The sequence below is a fragment of the Artemia franciscana genome, chromosome 21, assembly GCF_032884065.1.
Source record: "Artemia franciscana chromosome 21, ASM3288406v1, whole genome shotgun sequence".
In the NCBI taxonomy this organism is placed as follows: Eukaryota; Metazoa; Arthropoda; class Branchiopoda; order Anostraca; family Artemiidae; genus Artemia; species Artemia franciscana.
Genome location: NC_088883.1, coordinates 20,620,383 through 20,638,117, shown reverse-complemented (window position 1 = coordinate 20,638,117; position 17,735 = coordinate 20,620,383). Strand labels below are relative to the sequence as shown.

The 17,735-nt window shown below is 32.3% G+C and overlaps 1 protein-coding gene across 3 annotated transcripts in view; it reads left to right on the top strand.

Moving 5' to 3' along the window:
• Window positions 1-17,735, top strand: part of LOC136040900 (proton-coupled zinc antiporter SLC30A9, mitochondrial-like) — a 150,528-nt gene that overhangs the window by 54,420 nt on the left and 78,373 nt on the right. For 2 of the 3 annotated variants that reach the window (XM_065725316.1, XM_065725317.1), the window contains exons 6-7: window positions 1,729-1,884; window positions 14,110-14,221. In XM_065725316.1, the coding sequence (XP_065581388.1) occupies window positions 1,729-1,884; window positions 14,110-14,221 (268 nt within the window). The remainder of the gene's footprint in view (window positions 1-1,728; window positions 1,885-14,109; window positions 14,222-17,735) is intronic. The other variant, XM_065725318.1, reaches the window with a different exon arrangement.

The following is a 17,735-nucleotide window of genomic DNA, read 5'->3' as shown; positions in this document are numbered from 1 at the left end:
TTCACTCTGTCCCCCCAAGGAAACCGTCTCTGTGGCAGTCCTTTAACGGAAAAGTCTCGAAAATCATTATTATTTTTAGGCTAATATCATATACGGCTAATACATAGAGTCGCTAGATATTTTCTGAGGACGTGCTTAAAATCTAAGCTATGGTAATTAATAATAATATAATTTAGTTTTTAGTTTCAATTTTTTGCCAGAGTTTATCGTAAATTGGATCATGAAAATTGACTTTTCTATGTCTGTTCAAATTGCCAATGAATCTTCCCTGGACTTTCGAACATTTTTCTTCTTTTCTCGAGGGGAGGGGGTATCGCTTGGAAGGAAAGCGATATTTTCTCAATACAAGAGCTATCACACTCCTTTTCCATATACTGCTTTCCCTTTTTATTCAAATAATAACCAATCAGAATGTCTCGTTACCCCTGCTGATTTGCTTCAATTGAGGGATACAGGTCCCTGAAGGATTAAACCTCTCCTATCTCTACACCAAAACACAATTCTGTGGATCTCATACGACAAACCTTCATGGAGAATGTTTCGTCTAGAGGTTGTAGTGTTGTAACAAGAGTCTCGCTTGGAACGGAGCCAAGATACCTCTTGTACAAGACTAATAAATTCCGCTGGGAAGTGCTGATCGAATTTTTAAAAATTTCGCCCCATTTTCCTTATTGGTCAAAATTAAAATGTAAGGCGGGCCTAAATCAACAAATGAAATTCATTCTTGTCTAAAGCTTCTAGGACTGACATAACAAGAGAATTTTATATTTTTACCGACGGGAAAACAACCCGACAGGTTGATCTGATTGGAATTTACGACAAAAAGAATCCGTTAAAAAAAACTTAGGTTAGTTTTTTTTGTTGTTGTCAGTGGTCTTTAGTTAGATAACGGCAAGAGAATTTTTTTCTCTTAAACTTACAGTGTCTTCTTGAAAATTTACGGTAAATTTACGGAAATTTTCGGTAAAAACCTTGCTCCAAGGTTTTTACCGAGGGTTGAATAAAAGCTCTCTTGTGTTCCCAAAATCCTTCTTTAACGTTTTTTTTTTCATATCAAAAGCGTAATGAAAAATGATTTTTATATCAAAGCGTAAAATTCTTCTTTAAAGGCTGTGTTATCTAGTATTAATCTTGTAGAAAAAAAATGAGAATATTACAAAAAATATTGTGATTAAATAAATATTATTTTGAATAATATATAATATAATAGCAAAACGAGAGAATCGTAAAGAAGAGGGGAACGAGAATAATGTTTATGATATAATATTACTTAAATAATAGTAAAACCAGTGATATATAACATGAATTTAAAACAGTAATAGTTTTAAAACATAATTTTTTTGATTAAATAAATATATAATAACAAATAATATAACAATAAAATATAGAATGTTATGATAAACCAAAATATATCATAATATATAACCTAATGTTAAACTATTAAAATAATGAATGTTGAAAAGAAAATTGGCTCTTATTCACTTGACTATTTACATCGTTTCCCTGTATTCACACTAATATCTTATTAGTGTATTGATTACCTCGTTAATCTTTATGTACTTGCTGCTTCGCTATTTTCTCTTTTGTTTTGTTTATTAGTCATTTTCTTTTCTATGTTTACTAATTTTCACTTTATTAGTTTTTCTGATTAGTAGGTTTTAATTTTTATTTTACAGTATTTATTAATCGATTAGTTTGTAAATCTTTTTCTTTCTTTTTCTAATTCAGAGTGCGAATATAGCCCACCCTTACGGTTACTCCAATATGCGATACGTGACGTCACTGATATCTGGTGTGGGTATTTTTTGTGTTGGAGCTGGGCTTTCAGTATATCACGGAATTACTGGTCTTTATAACCCTGAGCCCATAGAATCTTTGAACCTGGTATGATCTCATTTTGTTCATTCATTCCTATTCTTATTGCTTTTAGATAAAAAAAAAAAAAAAAAAAAAAAAAACTGGAGCTCTAAGTTAAAAGGGAATTATTAGGTTTCTTGTTTCTATTGATGTCTTAGCTTTGGAATGGGGTATACTGTGAAACACTGACCATAGACCAACTAATTAGGAGAACTGATTTAGCACTTTATGATAACAAAAGATAAAATTAAACAACAGCGTTGCCACTGACAATGTAGTATGATCGAAAAATCCACAAACAAATTCAAATCAATTCAATTTCAATTTATATAAGGTTAAATTAAAGGCCTAGGTTTGTTTGTATTCGACCTGAAATTTTCTTTTTTAAGCCAGTTTCTATTATTATGAAATAGTTAGGCAGGCTAATATTTACAACAAAGGCTGGAAATAAAAAGTGTAAATAGGTCTCTTTTAGCATTTTAGAAAAAGAGATGAAAAAATATATAGATACAATTTATATTTTAATTTACATTCTTTACATTATGGTTTTGGAGGTTGATACTAGATGGCGTTGGCTGTAGTCTCTATGTGATGAATTTGAGGGTCCTCATCGATTTTTCGCTCCCTCTACCTTAGGCTTTAGACCCCTGTGTCCAATGTAAGCTCCGTTTTAGTTTGGGGTTTCCTGGCTCAGAAACAAATTACAATAGGGTAAGGATCATACCGTATTGGTTTGCAGCTTGTTCTATGGTTTTGAATATGTGAAATTATTTAAACGCACTTTTCCTTATCTAATGGGGATCTCTTGTCACAAAAATGGTCGGATTTGGTGTGAGAAGACAAAGCACAAATTTAGTTTTGTTTCCCTCCCCTTCTCAATACTGCAGAGTTCCCTCCTGAGTTTGAACTCTCAAACTCGTGTATTAACTGCATCAACTTTCCTGAGAAATAACGTCTTAAAAAGGGACTTTATGTTTCTAAACATAATATGTTTCTATTGATGTTGTATATATTTCTTCTTGATGCAAAAAATTCATCTTAGTATTTTATTTTTTCCTTAATAATTTTCAACGTTTTTTTCTCAAACTCATGTATCAACTATGTATCAAATGCGTCAACTCTCCTGGGAAATAACGTCTTAAAAAGGGACTTTATGTTTCTAAACATAATGTGTTTCTATTGATGTTGTATATATTTCTTCTTGATGCAAAAAATTCATCTTAGTATTTTATTTTTTCCTTAATAATTTTCAACGTTTTTTTCTCAAACTCATGTATCAACTATGTATCAAATGCGTCAACTCTCCTGAGAAATAACGTCTTAAAAAGGGACTTTATGTTTCTAAACATAATATATTTCTATCGATATTGTATATATTTCTTTTGGATGCAATAAATTCCCTTTTAATATCTTATTTTTTCCTAAAAAATCTTTTAATTAATGTTAGGGTTCGCTGGATGGTGTGAAACTTCGTTCATTTTGCTACTTTTTTAAAGCTATTTTTTCTCATAGAGCAGCAGAAAAGTGTGTATTTTTATGATTTTATGTACTATTTAACATTTTAGGGAGGTAGGTAGGAGGCGTCCCCGTTATCTTTTACTATGCTTACTTTTATTTCTGTAGGATCTTTAATTTTTTTAAACATTCTCTTAGTTGGAATATTGAAAAATTGTTCAATTTATTTCTTAAAGTTGGTAGGAGATTTCACTAGCAAATTGCTTCCCACATTAGACTTGCATTTAGTTTTATCAGTAAATTACTACGTATATAGTTTGGGGGGAGGGATGTTCAGCGTTTTTGATCAGTTTCTATTTCTATTATATATTTTTTTTTTCATTTCTGCCTCTCCCAATAAATAGGCGTGTCTACCGTGAATTAATATCCAATTTTAGTGCTGAATGATTTCATTTAATATTTCTAAGGTTTACCTACTGCATCCAGTACTGGTCGGGGTTGCCAAGTTGCACTCTTTTTGCGTGAAATGTACTTTTTTTTTCTTACCCAAGAGGGGAATTGCACGCAATGTATTTGACTTGTGCTCTTTTTTATTAAAAATCCCTCTTATTTTAACCTTAAAGAAAGAAATGTTTTTTTTATAAGTAAAAAAAAAATCAAAAAAAATCAACGTCACTCTTTTTAGACGTTGACAGTTGTCAGCCTTGGGATGGTTCTCCTGATCCTCGATCATTTTCAAATTCTAATACTTTTTATCATGCATAGGGAAAGAGTGTAGAGGAGTATAGGAAAGGAAAACCAAAAAAAGATGCGGCTAACATAAAAAAAGTCTCAAGTTTAAACAGCATATACTTTATCAATTATTCATCAAAAATGAACCATATTAAGAAGGCAGGCCAACAGAAAATGTTTTTTTTTGGGGGGGGGGGATTATCAATTGTAAGTTAGTAAAAAGGTTGCAAAATGGTTATTAAAAAATTGCTCTGTATTGAAATAATTATTGCAGAATGGATACGGAAAGAATATTTGCCTTTTATAATTTCATTCTTTATGCTTCTGCCTTTACGTCCACTATTGTGCAAAAAGACATCTTTGATCTAATTATTTTCATTTCTCTGTTTTGTCAACCTCTTCCCCAACTATGTTAGAATTTCGCTCCATTTATTGAATTTAATCTTAATTCATTTAATTATGTTGAATTTAATTCTATGATGGAAATGGTTAGTAATAGAAACTCGAAGCAAGACTAATATCTTGTTGATTTAATTGGGGTTCTAATTTAATTCATTTTTTTCTGAACTTTCTTCTCGGCAAATTTTGTTAAATTACTAAGTGACAAATATTTGATTGCTAGATTGAGGTTTTCAAATGTTTTTCTTTTTTCTATTCTATTTATTATTGCATTAATTAAAAAAAAATTGGCACAACAGATTTTTCAAGGAAAAGTAAAGCATTCCATTGAACCAAAAATGAGCAAAATTAATTAATTAATTAAAAATAATTAATTATTTTAATAATAATAATTAATTATTAATTAAAATTAATTTAATAATGATAATTAATTAATTTAAATAATAATTAATTAATTAATAGCAAAATTAATTAATTAATTAAAAATAAATAAAAAATTAAAAACCAAAAATGAGCAAAATTAGAATCAAATAATCTACCAAGGATAGACCTACAATTTGCACTTTACTGGGAAAAAAATACAATTGGATGTGCATTATTAGTTTAATATACATGTGCTCATATTTATTCTTCAAAATCTTAATAATTTTTTATTTATTAAAGTTATAAAAGTAAAAATATTTATTTTATTCAGTAAACTGCAAATAATATTCTGGCCTTGAGAAGGCATAGGGTTGTGAGCCCTAATCATCTTAATTTTTGCTCGTTTTGAGCTTTGTTTATTTATTGATGCTGATTTATGGTAGTTTTGTGCTTGGTAGATTATTTAATTCTATTTTTGCTCACTTTGGTTTTAATGAAGCTCTTTACTTTTCCTTGAAAAGTTTATTTTGTGGAAAAAGTTTTTTGAGCTACTTTCTGTTCGTTTTATATTGACATCTTTGATCTAATTAATTTATTTTTCAGGGAATAGTCTTTTTTGTTAGGGAAATCGCATTGGAAAGCTGATTGCCCTCCAATCACTTTTGACTCTCGAAAAGGGCACTAGAACTTTTAATTTTCAATAAAATGGCTGCTTTAAAATATCAATGATATTACTAGTTATGATAGAACAGTTCTGTCTATGCTATTGCTTATATGAACTTTTAATTCAAGCATGCAAATAGTTTTTCATTTAATTGAAGCTCCCCCTAAATCGTTTAACTTATTGCCCTTAATATCATTAATTACAGTACCCGTAGAAGTAGTATTAAAAGTATACATAGTGTCTTCTGGTTAGGTGAAAATCCGTCAGAACTTACCCTTGAAGATCTAACTTAATAATGTAAGCCGTTATTGTGATATTGCTTTGTCACTCTTTTGACAATCTACATGATCATAGTTTGTTTTGATTTAGTTCAACATCTGCCTAAATATTCCTTGAAATCCTCACTTTAATACCCTTAGCTTGTGTAGTAACAATTGTTGTAGTGGCAGTAGTAGCATTAGTAGCAGTATGTACCTATCATCTATCTTTTTTTTTCCAACATAACCTTCAACACCCGATATTCTAACCTAATACACAAATCAGTTTTTAAGATACGCTCTTTTAACAGTCTAAGTACATATAGTGTCTTTTGTTAGTTCAAATTTGCCATAAATATTCTCTCAAATTTCACCTTCATAGGCCTAGCCTTAGTAGGACTAGTATCACAGTAGTTTCGGTGGTAGTAAAAAAAGTAGTTGCAGTGTCAAACTTGCATTAGTAGTAGTAGTAACGGCATTAGAAGCAGTATTAATAGCGTTAGTAGCATGCACATCTTGCCTTTGGATCAGTTGAACATCCCTTTCATGATACCTCGGCAGTTTCAGCTTGGCACGGTAAACCGTTCCAAAAATGTTGCTGATTTGCGCTCTTGGCCCTCATTTGACTCCCTTTTCATATTAATACTGCCTTACAAGTTGCTGCAATTGAAGTAGTAGTTTGAGTAGTTTTTCAGCAATAGCAATATTAGTAACAGTAGCATTGGTAGTAGTGTTAGTAGTGACATGTATATATTACCTTCTTCTCAATTGATCTCCCCCTTTCAGTGTTCTCTGACAGTTTCAATTTAATACCCAAATCGATTCTTGAGATACTCCCTCTTGACAATCCGCATGCACATAGTGTGTTTATATTTAGTTCAAACTCCCCCTCAATATTATGTAAAATTTTCAACTTCATAAGCTTAGACTTAATTGTACCAGTATCATAGTAGTAGTAGTAGTAGCAGGTACAGCAGGAGCAATAATAGCGTATTATTATTAGCAGCAGTAACAGAAGTAGCAGCAGTATTAACAGCAGTAGTAGCAGATTAATTTTGCCTTTTAGTCTACTGAGTATGCCACTCATGATACCCCTCAAGTTTCATCTTGATATGATAATCCGTTCAAAAAATTGCTGATACACCCATATTATCAATCTGTATACACATAATATGCTTTGATTTAGTTCAGCGTTTCTCCTTGAAGTTTCCTCAGTTGTTTATTTCAATGTCCTCAGCCTTAGTATCACCTGCTAATGAAGTAGTAGCTTTAGTGATAGGAATGGTAGTAGTAGTTGTGCTAGGAATAGTAGTAGCTGTAGTTGTAGTAGTAGTGACGTAAAAATATTGCCTTTTTGGTCAGTTGATCATTTCCCGAAATTTCCAAATTAATATAGTCATTCCCGAGTTGCGCCCTTTTGACAACCCATATTTTTTTCGTAACATGTTTTGATTAAGTTGAACATTCTTTGAAAGACTCACCTTAATATCGCTTAGTAAATTAGTGGTCAAATATGCATACCTCTTTCTCAATGACATATAATATATGTAAACAATGAACAAATTGCTTAACTTACAGACCTTGCCCTGAGGCCTCGGGGCGGAGGTGTTGACATCCTCAAACGCATAACTACTGAACCTTTCATGAAAAATAGGTGTCTCAAAACATTGTTTGGATGTTTGTTTTTGGAAAATGATTTGTGTGGGGGGGGGGGGGCTGGTTGCTCTCAAATCACTTTTGACTTTTAAATAGGGCACTATAACTTCCAATTTCAAATCAAACGAGTCTCATCTAAAGTTTATACGACAATCCATTCCGTATAAATCTTATATACCCCCAGATCATAACTTACAACCCTTGCCCTGAGGGCTGCGAGGTGGTTTTCATCCTCAAAGACATAACGTCCGAACCCTTCAACTATGCTGAACAAAATTGCTATCAAAATTTTGATTGGATATGTTGGGGGAATTGATGGGTGTAGAGGGGAAGCTGGTTGCTATCATATCACTTTTGAATCTTAAAAAGGGTAGCATTATTTCCGATTTTAAATAAAATGAGCCCCAGCTGAAATTTATACAAACAGCCATTCCATAAAAAACGTATGTATCCCAAGGACATAACTTACAACCCTTGTCCAAGGGCTCTAGGGGTTTGTGTCAACCCTAGAGGCATTGTGATGTGTTCTTTGGACTATTTTGAACAAAATGGATATCCCACAATTTCTGTCAGATGCTTTTAGTGAAAAGAAGAGTAGTCTGGGCAGGCCTAGTTGCAATGCAACATTTTTGACTCTTAAAAGGAAACTATAACTTCCAATTTTCGGTGGCCGGCGGATTTCCCGTTATTATTTAGAAATGGTCAGAAAAGTAAGTTAAAAAAAAGTTTTTTTTAACTGAAAGTAAGGAGCAACATCAAAACTTAAAACGAACAGAAATTATTGCGTATATGAAAGGAGTTACACCTTCCACAGGACCTTACTCTTTACGGTAATGTCATGACTTTTTGTCCTAATCCTTTAAAAACGATTTCTGAAACACAATGGCCGTTTAATTAGACCAATGAGCTTTGTTCTAAAATTCTATAAAAAAAAATTGCAGAATGAGGGCTTGAGGAAGAAGCTCCTTACTTTCAGTTGAAAAAGTTGTTGTTTTTTATATAATTTCATTACTTACAGATAGTATTTGTCAATGAGAAACACAAGTTTTTGAAGAAAATTAACGAGCCTGATTAAACCAAAAACGAACAGAAATAAAGTCAAATAATCTTCGAAGCAAAAACTATAGAGTCTAATAGGATAAAAATAAAAATTTATGAAATTTTTTTTCTACGAAAAAAATCTGTGTCAAAAAATTTGAACAGAAATTAATAAAAAAAAAACCTTTTACCAAAAAACAATTCTGTCAAAGAATTGTAAAGAGCCTCATTAAGCCAAAAATGAGTAGAAATAAAAGTCAAATAATTTTTTAAGCGTAAAGCTACCACAAATCACCGTAAATAAAGTAGTTAAACCCTAAACGAATAGAAATAACAATAAATAACCGATTCAAACTCAAAACGAGCAACAACTAACATGAGTAGGACTGACAACCTCTACACCTCCTCAAGACCAGAACATAATTTGCACTTAACTGAAAACAAAATACATTTTAAATGTTTTGACTTTTTTGACTTTCGGGAATAGATATCAGCCTATCGTTAGCAATAAGACTATAAGGAATAACTATAACGTTAAGACAGATGTAAGCGTTAAGACTGTAAGGAATAGATATTAGAAAATGTATATCAAACTGACAATACACGGTTATTTGTTTTTGTTCTTTTTTAGTAAAGTGCAAATTATGTTCTAGTCTTGAGATAACATGGGTGTTGTCAGAAATGCTGCTTTTAGTTTTTGCTCGTCTTGAATTTTACTAGGTTATCTATTGTAATTTCTGTTAGTTTTGGGTTTCTTTTATTTGTTAATGGTGATTTGGGGCAGTTTTACACTATTAGTCTCCATAGTTTTTACTCTGGAGATTATTTGACTTTGTTTCTGCTTATTTTTGATTTAATGAGGTTCTTCACTGTTCTTTAAAAGCTTGTTCCGTATGTTTCCCATTAACAAACACTATCTGTAAGTAATTAAATAAAAAAAAAACAAAGTTTTCAACTGAAGGTAAAGGGCAACCTCAAACCTTAAAACGAACAGAAATTATTACGTATATGAAAGGGGTTGCCTCCTCGTCAAGACCTCGCTCTTTACGCTAATTTTTTATATATCACATTTTAATGCTGATTTTCAATATATAAGTTTCATTAAGTTTAGTCTTACCCATCAAAAGTTACGAGCCTGAGAAAATTTACATTATTTAAGAAAATAGGTGGAAACACCCCCCAAAAGTCGTAGAATCTTAACGAAAATGACACCATCAAATTCAGCGTATCAGAGAACCCTACCGTAGAAGATTCAAGCTCCTATCTACAAAAATGTGGAATTTTGTATTTTTTGCCAGAAGACAAATCACGGGTGCGGGTTTATTTGTTTTTTTTTTCCAGGGGTCATCGTATCGACCAAGTGGTCCTATAATGTCGCAAGAGGACTCATTCTAACGGAAATGAAAAGTTCTAGTGCCCTTTTTAAGTGACCAAAAAATTGGAGGGCATCTAGGCCCCCTCCCACGCTCATTTTTTCCCAAAGTCAACGGATCAAAATTTTGAGATAGCCATTTTGTTCAGCATAGTCGAAAACCATAATAACTATGTCTTTGGGGATGACTTACTCCCCCACAATCCCTGGGGGAGGGGCTGCAAGTTACAAACTTTGACCAGTGTTTACATATAGTAATGGTTATTGGGAAGTGTACAGACGTTTTCAGGGGGATTTTATTTTGTTTGGGCGTGGGGCTGAGGGGAGGGGGCTATGTTGGAGGATCTTTCCTTGGAGGAATCGGTCATGGGGGAAGAAAAATTCAATGAAAAGGGCGTAGGATTTTCTAGCATTACTATAAGAAAACAATGAAAAATAAACATGAAAACGTTTTTTCAAATGAAAGGAAGGAGTAGCATTGAAACTTAAAACGAACAGAGATTATTACGCATATGAGGGGTTCTAAAAATACTTTAGCATAAAGAGCGAGGTATTTAGAAGGAGATAAATACCTCGCTCTTTATGCTAAAGTATTTTTAGTAATTTCAACTATTTATTCTACGGCCTTTGTGATTCAGGGGCAGTCTTAAAGAATTGGGACAAAACTTACGATTTAGTGTAAAGAGCGAGGTATTAACGAGGGTACAAACCCCCTCGTATACATAATAAAAATATAAGATTATGAAAGTTTGTTACGTAAGTGAATTCTTAAGTTACGTATATTTTTTACTAATAAAAACGTTCGTTAAAAATTAAAAGTTCTAGTTGCCTTTTTAAGTAACCGAAAAATTGGAGGGCAACTAGGCCTCCTTTTCAACCCCTTATTTCTCAAAATCGTCTGATCAAAACTAAGAGAGAGCCATTTAGCCAAAAAAAGAATTAATATACAAATTTCATTTTAATAATTTATGTGCGGAGAGCCAAAACCAAACATGCATTAATTCAAAAACGTTCAGAAATTAAATTAAAAAAAAACTAATTGTTTCAGCTGAAAGTAAGGAGCGACATTCAAACTTAAAACGAACAGAAATTACTCTGTATATGAAATGGGTTGTCCCCTCCGCAATCCCTCGCTCTTTACGCTAAAGTTTGACTCTTTGCCACAATTCTACTTTTTAAAACAATTAAAAGCTTTAGCGTAAAGAGCGATGGATTGCGGAGGGGACAACCCATTTCATATACAGAGTAATTTCTGTTCTTTTTAAGTTTTAATGTCGCTCCTTACTTTCAGCTAAAAAAAATAGTTTTTTTTTATTTAATTCTAATTAAACGGCCACCGTGTTTCACAAATTGTTTTTAAAGAATAAGGACAAAAAGTTAAAACTTTAGTGTAAAGAGTAAGAGATTGTGCAAGGGAAAACTCCTTTCATATATGTAATAAATTTTGTTCGTTTTAAGTTTTGATGTTGCTCCTTACTTTCAGTTAAAAATAGCTTGTTTTTCTATATATTTAATTTCTGGTCGTTTTGAAATAATACCGGGAAATCCTGCTCTCTCCATGACAAATTCCGATACTTTTGCATTATACGCCACTCGCTCAAGTTTACGATGCATAAAACTCGAGAACAAACCGGTTTCTTCGTTACTTTAGAAACAAGTTTAGGCTATATATTTGCACATTGAGGGGGGGAAGGAGTATAGCAAGTCTGCATGCAAAATATGTTAGGAAACATTAATCTCCATATTATAAAGTAAGAATTATTTTCTGATTTCAAACTGTCCAAATACTTTACCCCCCCCCCCTTATGTGCAAATATATAGCCCAAGTTACATGTTTCCCATCTATTCTGTCACTTGTCTTTGTCTTGTCTCTCACTGAGCTGAAAGAAACTAACGAAGACACCGGCCTTTTCTCGAGTTTTACATAGCGTAAACTTGAGTGAGTGGCGTATAATACACAAGTACCAAAATTCCTTCTCCCCTTTCAATTTCCAAACGAATGATCTTTGTATAAATCATAACGAATGTAAATCATAACGAATATAAATCATATAAATCATAACGATCATAACGAATGATCTTTGTCTAAAAAAAATTATAAGAGCTTGTGCCAACATCGTTCTTTGCTTAGTCGGCGCTATTGCGCTGCCATGATTAAAGTATAATAATTATATTATATTCCCATAATTCTATTTATATTTTACTAGTGTCTGAGCATGGGGCAGCCCAATGCCATTAAATATTTCTAAGTTGTAAATGTTGAAATAAAATACTAATAATAGCTTATTTGTATCATGGGAGCAGTAAATAAAAAGAAAAAGAAAAACACAAAGCACAGGAGATATAGTTACAGAAAATATGACAAGAAGTACTCCAGGCAACAGTAGCAAAATTGCGCACCGAAAGAACAGCAACTCAGCATAATACGCGAAGTAAAAAAACAATTTCACTCAAAATGCAAAACCTACTTCTACTTGGCCTAATACATTGCCTACTCATAATATTCCTACTTGAAATTTAAATAACAGAAAATTACTTAACCTGGTCTTGGTAATTTATTGATATGATAATTTGAACTTTTATCTATTAACTTGGGCTAATTCATCTACAAGGATAGTAAACTATTTTAGAAACCTATGGAAATTAGATTATAATAAAAAAGTGAGTATAGACTATAATATAAATATAGTTGGAATAAATTTTAACTAAGTAGTTAGAATTTATTTAGTATTGAAGTTAGAAATTATAATAAGTTAAGATGAAATAGATTATATAATAATTTAATTAAGATAGTTAACTGTAAGAACTTATTTTGTGCATATACTAATAAAAGTCAAAATATTGCTTCTTCACAAGCCTATATCAACAAGGAAAAAAGGGGAAATAAAAAACACATGGATCCAAGATTTAATAATACATGCTAGAAAATAGCATATGAAGATCAGAAAAAAGCAAATAATGCAATAAAAAAAAGAAAATGTATTCTTGCCCTCTAATTTGTGGTGCTTTGCTCTGTTCGACATTGAGCGAGTGGCGTATAAATTGATTCTTATTTTAAGTCTACACTTATTATTTCTTAAATTGGCGAAGCTTATCCAATGTATCCAAGGCCATATCTGGGGGGGGGGGCTATGGGGGATTGAGCCCCCTGATGTTTTTTTGTGACTCGTAAAAACATTAAAAAATTAATATAAGCAAACTTTCGATGTGTTTTAAAAGTATTTTTGTAACCCATCCACCCCCACCCCGAACAAAAATTTCAGGTAGTTCTTGGAATGTATATCTGTTTCATTTATTTAGGCTAAGATATAGAAAAATTGTTGCAGATAATATCCTGAAATTTTTATTGATATTCGAAATTCTTGGCAAATCCTTTTCGTAATTACTTTCGAAAAAAAAACTCGATTTTGTATCGTAGCCTCGTTTAAATGTAGCCTGGGAAATTGTCATAATTCTAGAATCAGCTTCAAATAGCAATTGTTATCGTGAGACAATCTTTATCAAAATGTGTGTTTTTTTCAGTTGCTATGGGCCGTGGTTCGCTCTTTACTAGGCTGCAGCTTCCAGCACATCCACAATAAGCTGCAAGGCGAAGGGTAATTTCTCGAAAGATCGTCAATAGTCAACGTGTAAAAAAGGCTCATTTGGAGTTTGCTAAATATACTTAGAGAACCATTCTCAAGAATTTGAACGGAATAACGTAATGGCAAATGTAGTATGTAGTCCCATTCGACATTTTTGACTGTTATAATAGGAAAAATTCTCTTCCCATTATCGTTTGGAATAGCGAGTGGGGAATAAAAAAAAATCAAACAATCTAAGCGCTAAAAATCAATAGAAAAATGAGACAAATCCGAAAAAAACTTGTTTTTTTAGACTCCTCATTTTTAGTATCGTATTTAGCGTTATCTAAGGCTTTGGACAGCCTTAGCCTTCCACAATACCCCCTCCCCCCTGTTTACGCTAAAGTTTAAATTCTGCAATAAATAGCATTGAAATTGAAAATCATTCTTGATGAAAAGCACATCCTGAATTTATTTAATGGGTAATGGGGGGTCTGGAGTGCCAAAAATGAGACCAGTATCTAGCAACGGCTGTCTCTTTCATATCTGTTGTAAATGGCCCAAGGGGAGCGCTTTTCTGTTAAGTTTTGCTTTTATAGTTGTTTAAATTTCTCTGCTACAATTTGATATGTTCAAAAATTTTATATTATTTTTAAGTAGGCTATTTTGCAGCATTATGTTTTATATTATTCTCTAATTTGTATTATTCCATTATTTTATCTAAACTATTTCTCTTTTTTTTTCTTGTTTTAGGCACTGATGATTCTGTGTGGATCGTTTGTCTCTGAAGGGGGAACTTTGCTAGTCGCTTACAATTCAGTGAAGAAAGGAGCTGCTAAGTCTGGCATGACCCTGTTAAATTATAGTAAGGCAAACAAGCTGACTTATTAAAGCAGTGGTGGTTCTAGGCCTGAGAGAGAGAGAGAGAAAGATGGGTTTATTAATATAAATAACAAAACAAAACAAGCAAGTGGCCCGAAGCAAAGCTTGTTTGGGCTTACAACCCCAATACACATACAAATAAAAACAATACGAAAAGAAGAAGAAAAGGAAAAGAAAAAGAAAAGAAAAGAAGAAGAAGAAGAAAAAAATTCAATTACCCTGCAATTCAATCGACACGGAATTACACTTCAAAAAAGACAAAACAAAAAGAAACTAAAACCACTTGACCAGTATCGCCTAGAACACAACCAACATCTTGGCTCCTCTGAGGTCCACTCAACTATCAAAACCATAAATATTAAGGCAAAATAGCTTTAATTCCCGCCGAAATTCAAGAAAATTATCCATGTTTCTCAAAGTCGTAGGTAAACAATTACATGCATGAAAAGTATGGGAAGGGTAGCTCCCCTTTAATTTTCCTTAATTTTGACATTAAATTCCTTTGGCTTAATATTTTTACGCTTCTATGTTATACCTTGCCCCCTCCCTTCCTTGGCCTAAAACCACTATTGCATTAATGGGCTGGTTGGACGAATGTTTTTCATGTCGTTTAATGGCGTGTTTTACAGTTACTTTTGACCTGGCATTTCTTTCTATATTAATGTATTCTAGATGAAAATACCTCATTAAAGTGGTATTTATCAAATTTTATGGCAGCGTTTACTTGTCCCGCATTCCAATTGACGCTACTGGTAGGTTACACGCTATATAGGTAGACTCAAGCAATATAAAATAATATCTGACTTGAGGGCTTTGTCTAGTTAAATTTTTTTTTCTTTCTTTTTTTGACAGTGACGTTTAGAAATTCAGAATAGTTTGCCAAGAATCATACCTTTTTATAATAATAATAACTGGAAATAGTGGAAGAAAATAACTGGAAACAGTGGAACAGTGGAAAAAACTAAATGGTGAACATTCAATAGTTTTCAATTGCTGGGTGCGATAATGAATCTTAACATTTGGGGAAGAAAACAAAAGACAAAATGGACCCAAAGAAATTCAGTGTTAAAAGCTTAGAAAAAAATGGTATCTTCTGGAAATTATTCTTAACTGGTCCTATTGAGAATCATATCCTTTATATAGATTTCAAGTTTTTACACCAAGCTATGAAATTTCCTATTTTTGCTTAATTTTTAGTGATTTTTCACTTTTGCTGAAACAGTTGATTCTTTGTAAATTGTTGAAAGACGTTGGTTATTTTTATTTATTAAGTATTTTATATTATTTTATTAATTTTATTTTATTATTTTATTATATTATATATATTTTATTATATTATTTTATTAATTTTTTTATTTTTAGGCTCGTAGTAAGATTTCAAAAGAAATTCGCTTAATAAATTAGTTGATCTCGAATATTAATACTGCTATTAGCCACCCATTGCATCACCAAGCCGTCTAAGGATAAAAAAAACTGGGCACGCTTCCTCTCCATCTCAATTTACTGAATACCTCCTCCTCCTCTTCACTTTTTCCCATGAAGATTCAGTTTCCTTTAAACTTTCTTTTTCCTGGAGTCTCCATCTGGGGATGACGTATTTTACGTTTGGCCCCAATTGGATTGCCGAAAACTCCATTCTTTGGCAATCTTTCATCCCTATTCTGGACAAATAAACGTTCAAATGGGGATGAATCTATTTATTTAGTCAGTGATACCATGTACCTAGATATTTTGATCACATATACAGCGACCGTTATCAGTAGAAATGCTAAAGTATTAAAATTGAATCAAACATATTTATGCAAACAAAATAATTAACTTTCCGGTCATTTACAAAATAATGGATTTCCGGGCTATTCGCTAGTTTTTTTCGAGAGAGTTCAATGACAAAGTTGATTCAAGGTCTTGATACAAATTTTCTTCTTTAGTCTCGCCTAAATGTAAAATAAATTGCCAATGAAGGTGACGAAGTCTTCTGAGTCTTCTATTTGCAAAAGCAATGTTGAGTTTTTAGTTGTATAGTTTGCTGGTCTCATTTCTCCATTAAGCGACGTATTTTCGTCGCTTAAATTAGGTATTTTTTTTTGCTTGGACCACGTTTATTTGTTCGTCATACTTGTTTGAGTTCTTAAATATCCTCAAATTTGTAATATTTTTTTTTAACTAAGATTAAAATTTTGTAAGTCATCATTGTAAAACATTATCCAAGTAGGGCTGTGAAACGCGGGGTATCTAAAAGGTTGAGGAAGGTATGTTTTTTAGCTTCATTGAAAAAAGGTGACAAAAAAGAATAAATAAAATCAGATAAAAAGGGTGTCTCTGTATCTTTTCCACGAAGTGAAAAAGGCGTTGGAATAAGCAGTAATTTTCATTTTTGGACAAAAAGGTTTTTATGTTTGAAGATTATATGCGCATGAGTTGGGGTGTATCCATAAATTTGGTGAGGAGAGAGGGGCATATGTTAAATTGACGCACAATGTTTCATTTTTCCCACTTTGTTCTGTTCCTCCTTGTTATTGTTCTCCCATGGTGGCTATTCGTAGTACAGGTGTAGTATTGAAGAATGTTCAGGGATATTTCAGACGGCTTCTTTGGAAAGTGTAAATCTATAATTGTGGTCTTAAACTTCTCATGATTAGGGAATTAGGTCCTTCTAATTAACTTTAGGTCCAAATGTTTTTATTTTTTCTTGTTTACAGACGTTTTGTTCTGTTAATTAACATTCCTGCTGTTAATCTGACGGGAGTAAACATATGCTCCTTTCGAATGCCTGTCCTGACCAATTTGCTGCCCGTTTGTTTCATGCAGTAAGATAAATCAGGGTATTGACAATACTGGAAATGATGTCAAGTATTTATAAAAAGTTAAAGGCAAAAGAATGAAAAGGATAGTTGTAAGGCTCTTGGAAATTAGTTTGAAAAAACTTTTTTTTCCAAAAATCCCAAACTTATTGGAAATGACTTTGAATGTGAACAAAATTCCGCCAAGGGAAACACTGTTCGTATTTATAGTAGAGTATTTGCTTTTGAGGAAGTGATGGCAGTTTGTACCCAGTAGTATTTTGGGGAATGGCTCAGAAAATGCTACTGGTAATCCCAATGGCTCATAAAATACATTGCTACTGGCTCAAACAATGCCTATAAAATTTTATCTACTTAATGCCAAATTGAAGCCATGATATTCACAAATAAAATTTTAATTTTTATACATGATATGCTTCAATCCTCAAACAAAAACTATTCATGCTAATAACTTGAAAGCGTTCTTTTGTTCCTCTGCTTTAAAAGTTTACAAATTAGAGGTAATTCTCCAATGTACAATTTCTGACGCTCTCCTTTGTGGGAAGAAGGACATTTACGAAAAATATAAGTTTGAAACCGTTCACTGGAGGGAAAGAAAGGGTTAGGTTATTAACATCGTTTAAAAATACAATCCTAACTAAAGGAAACCACCAATCAGAGGTACAATTCAAAAAATGTAGAGGCAAGGGGGCAGGG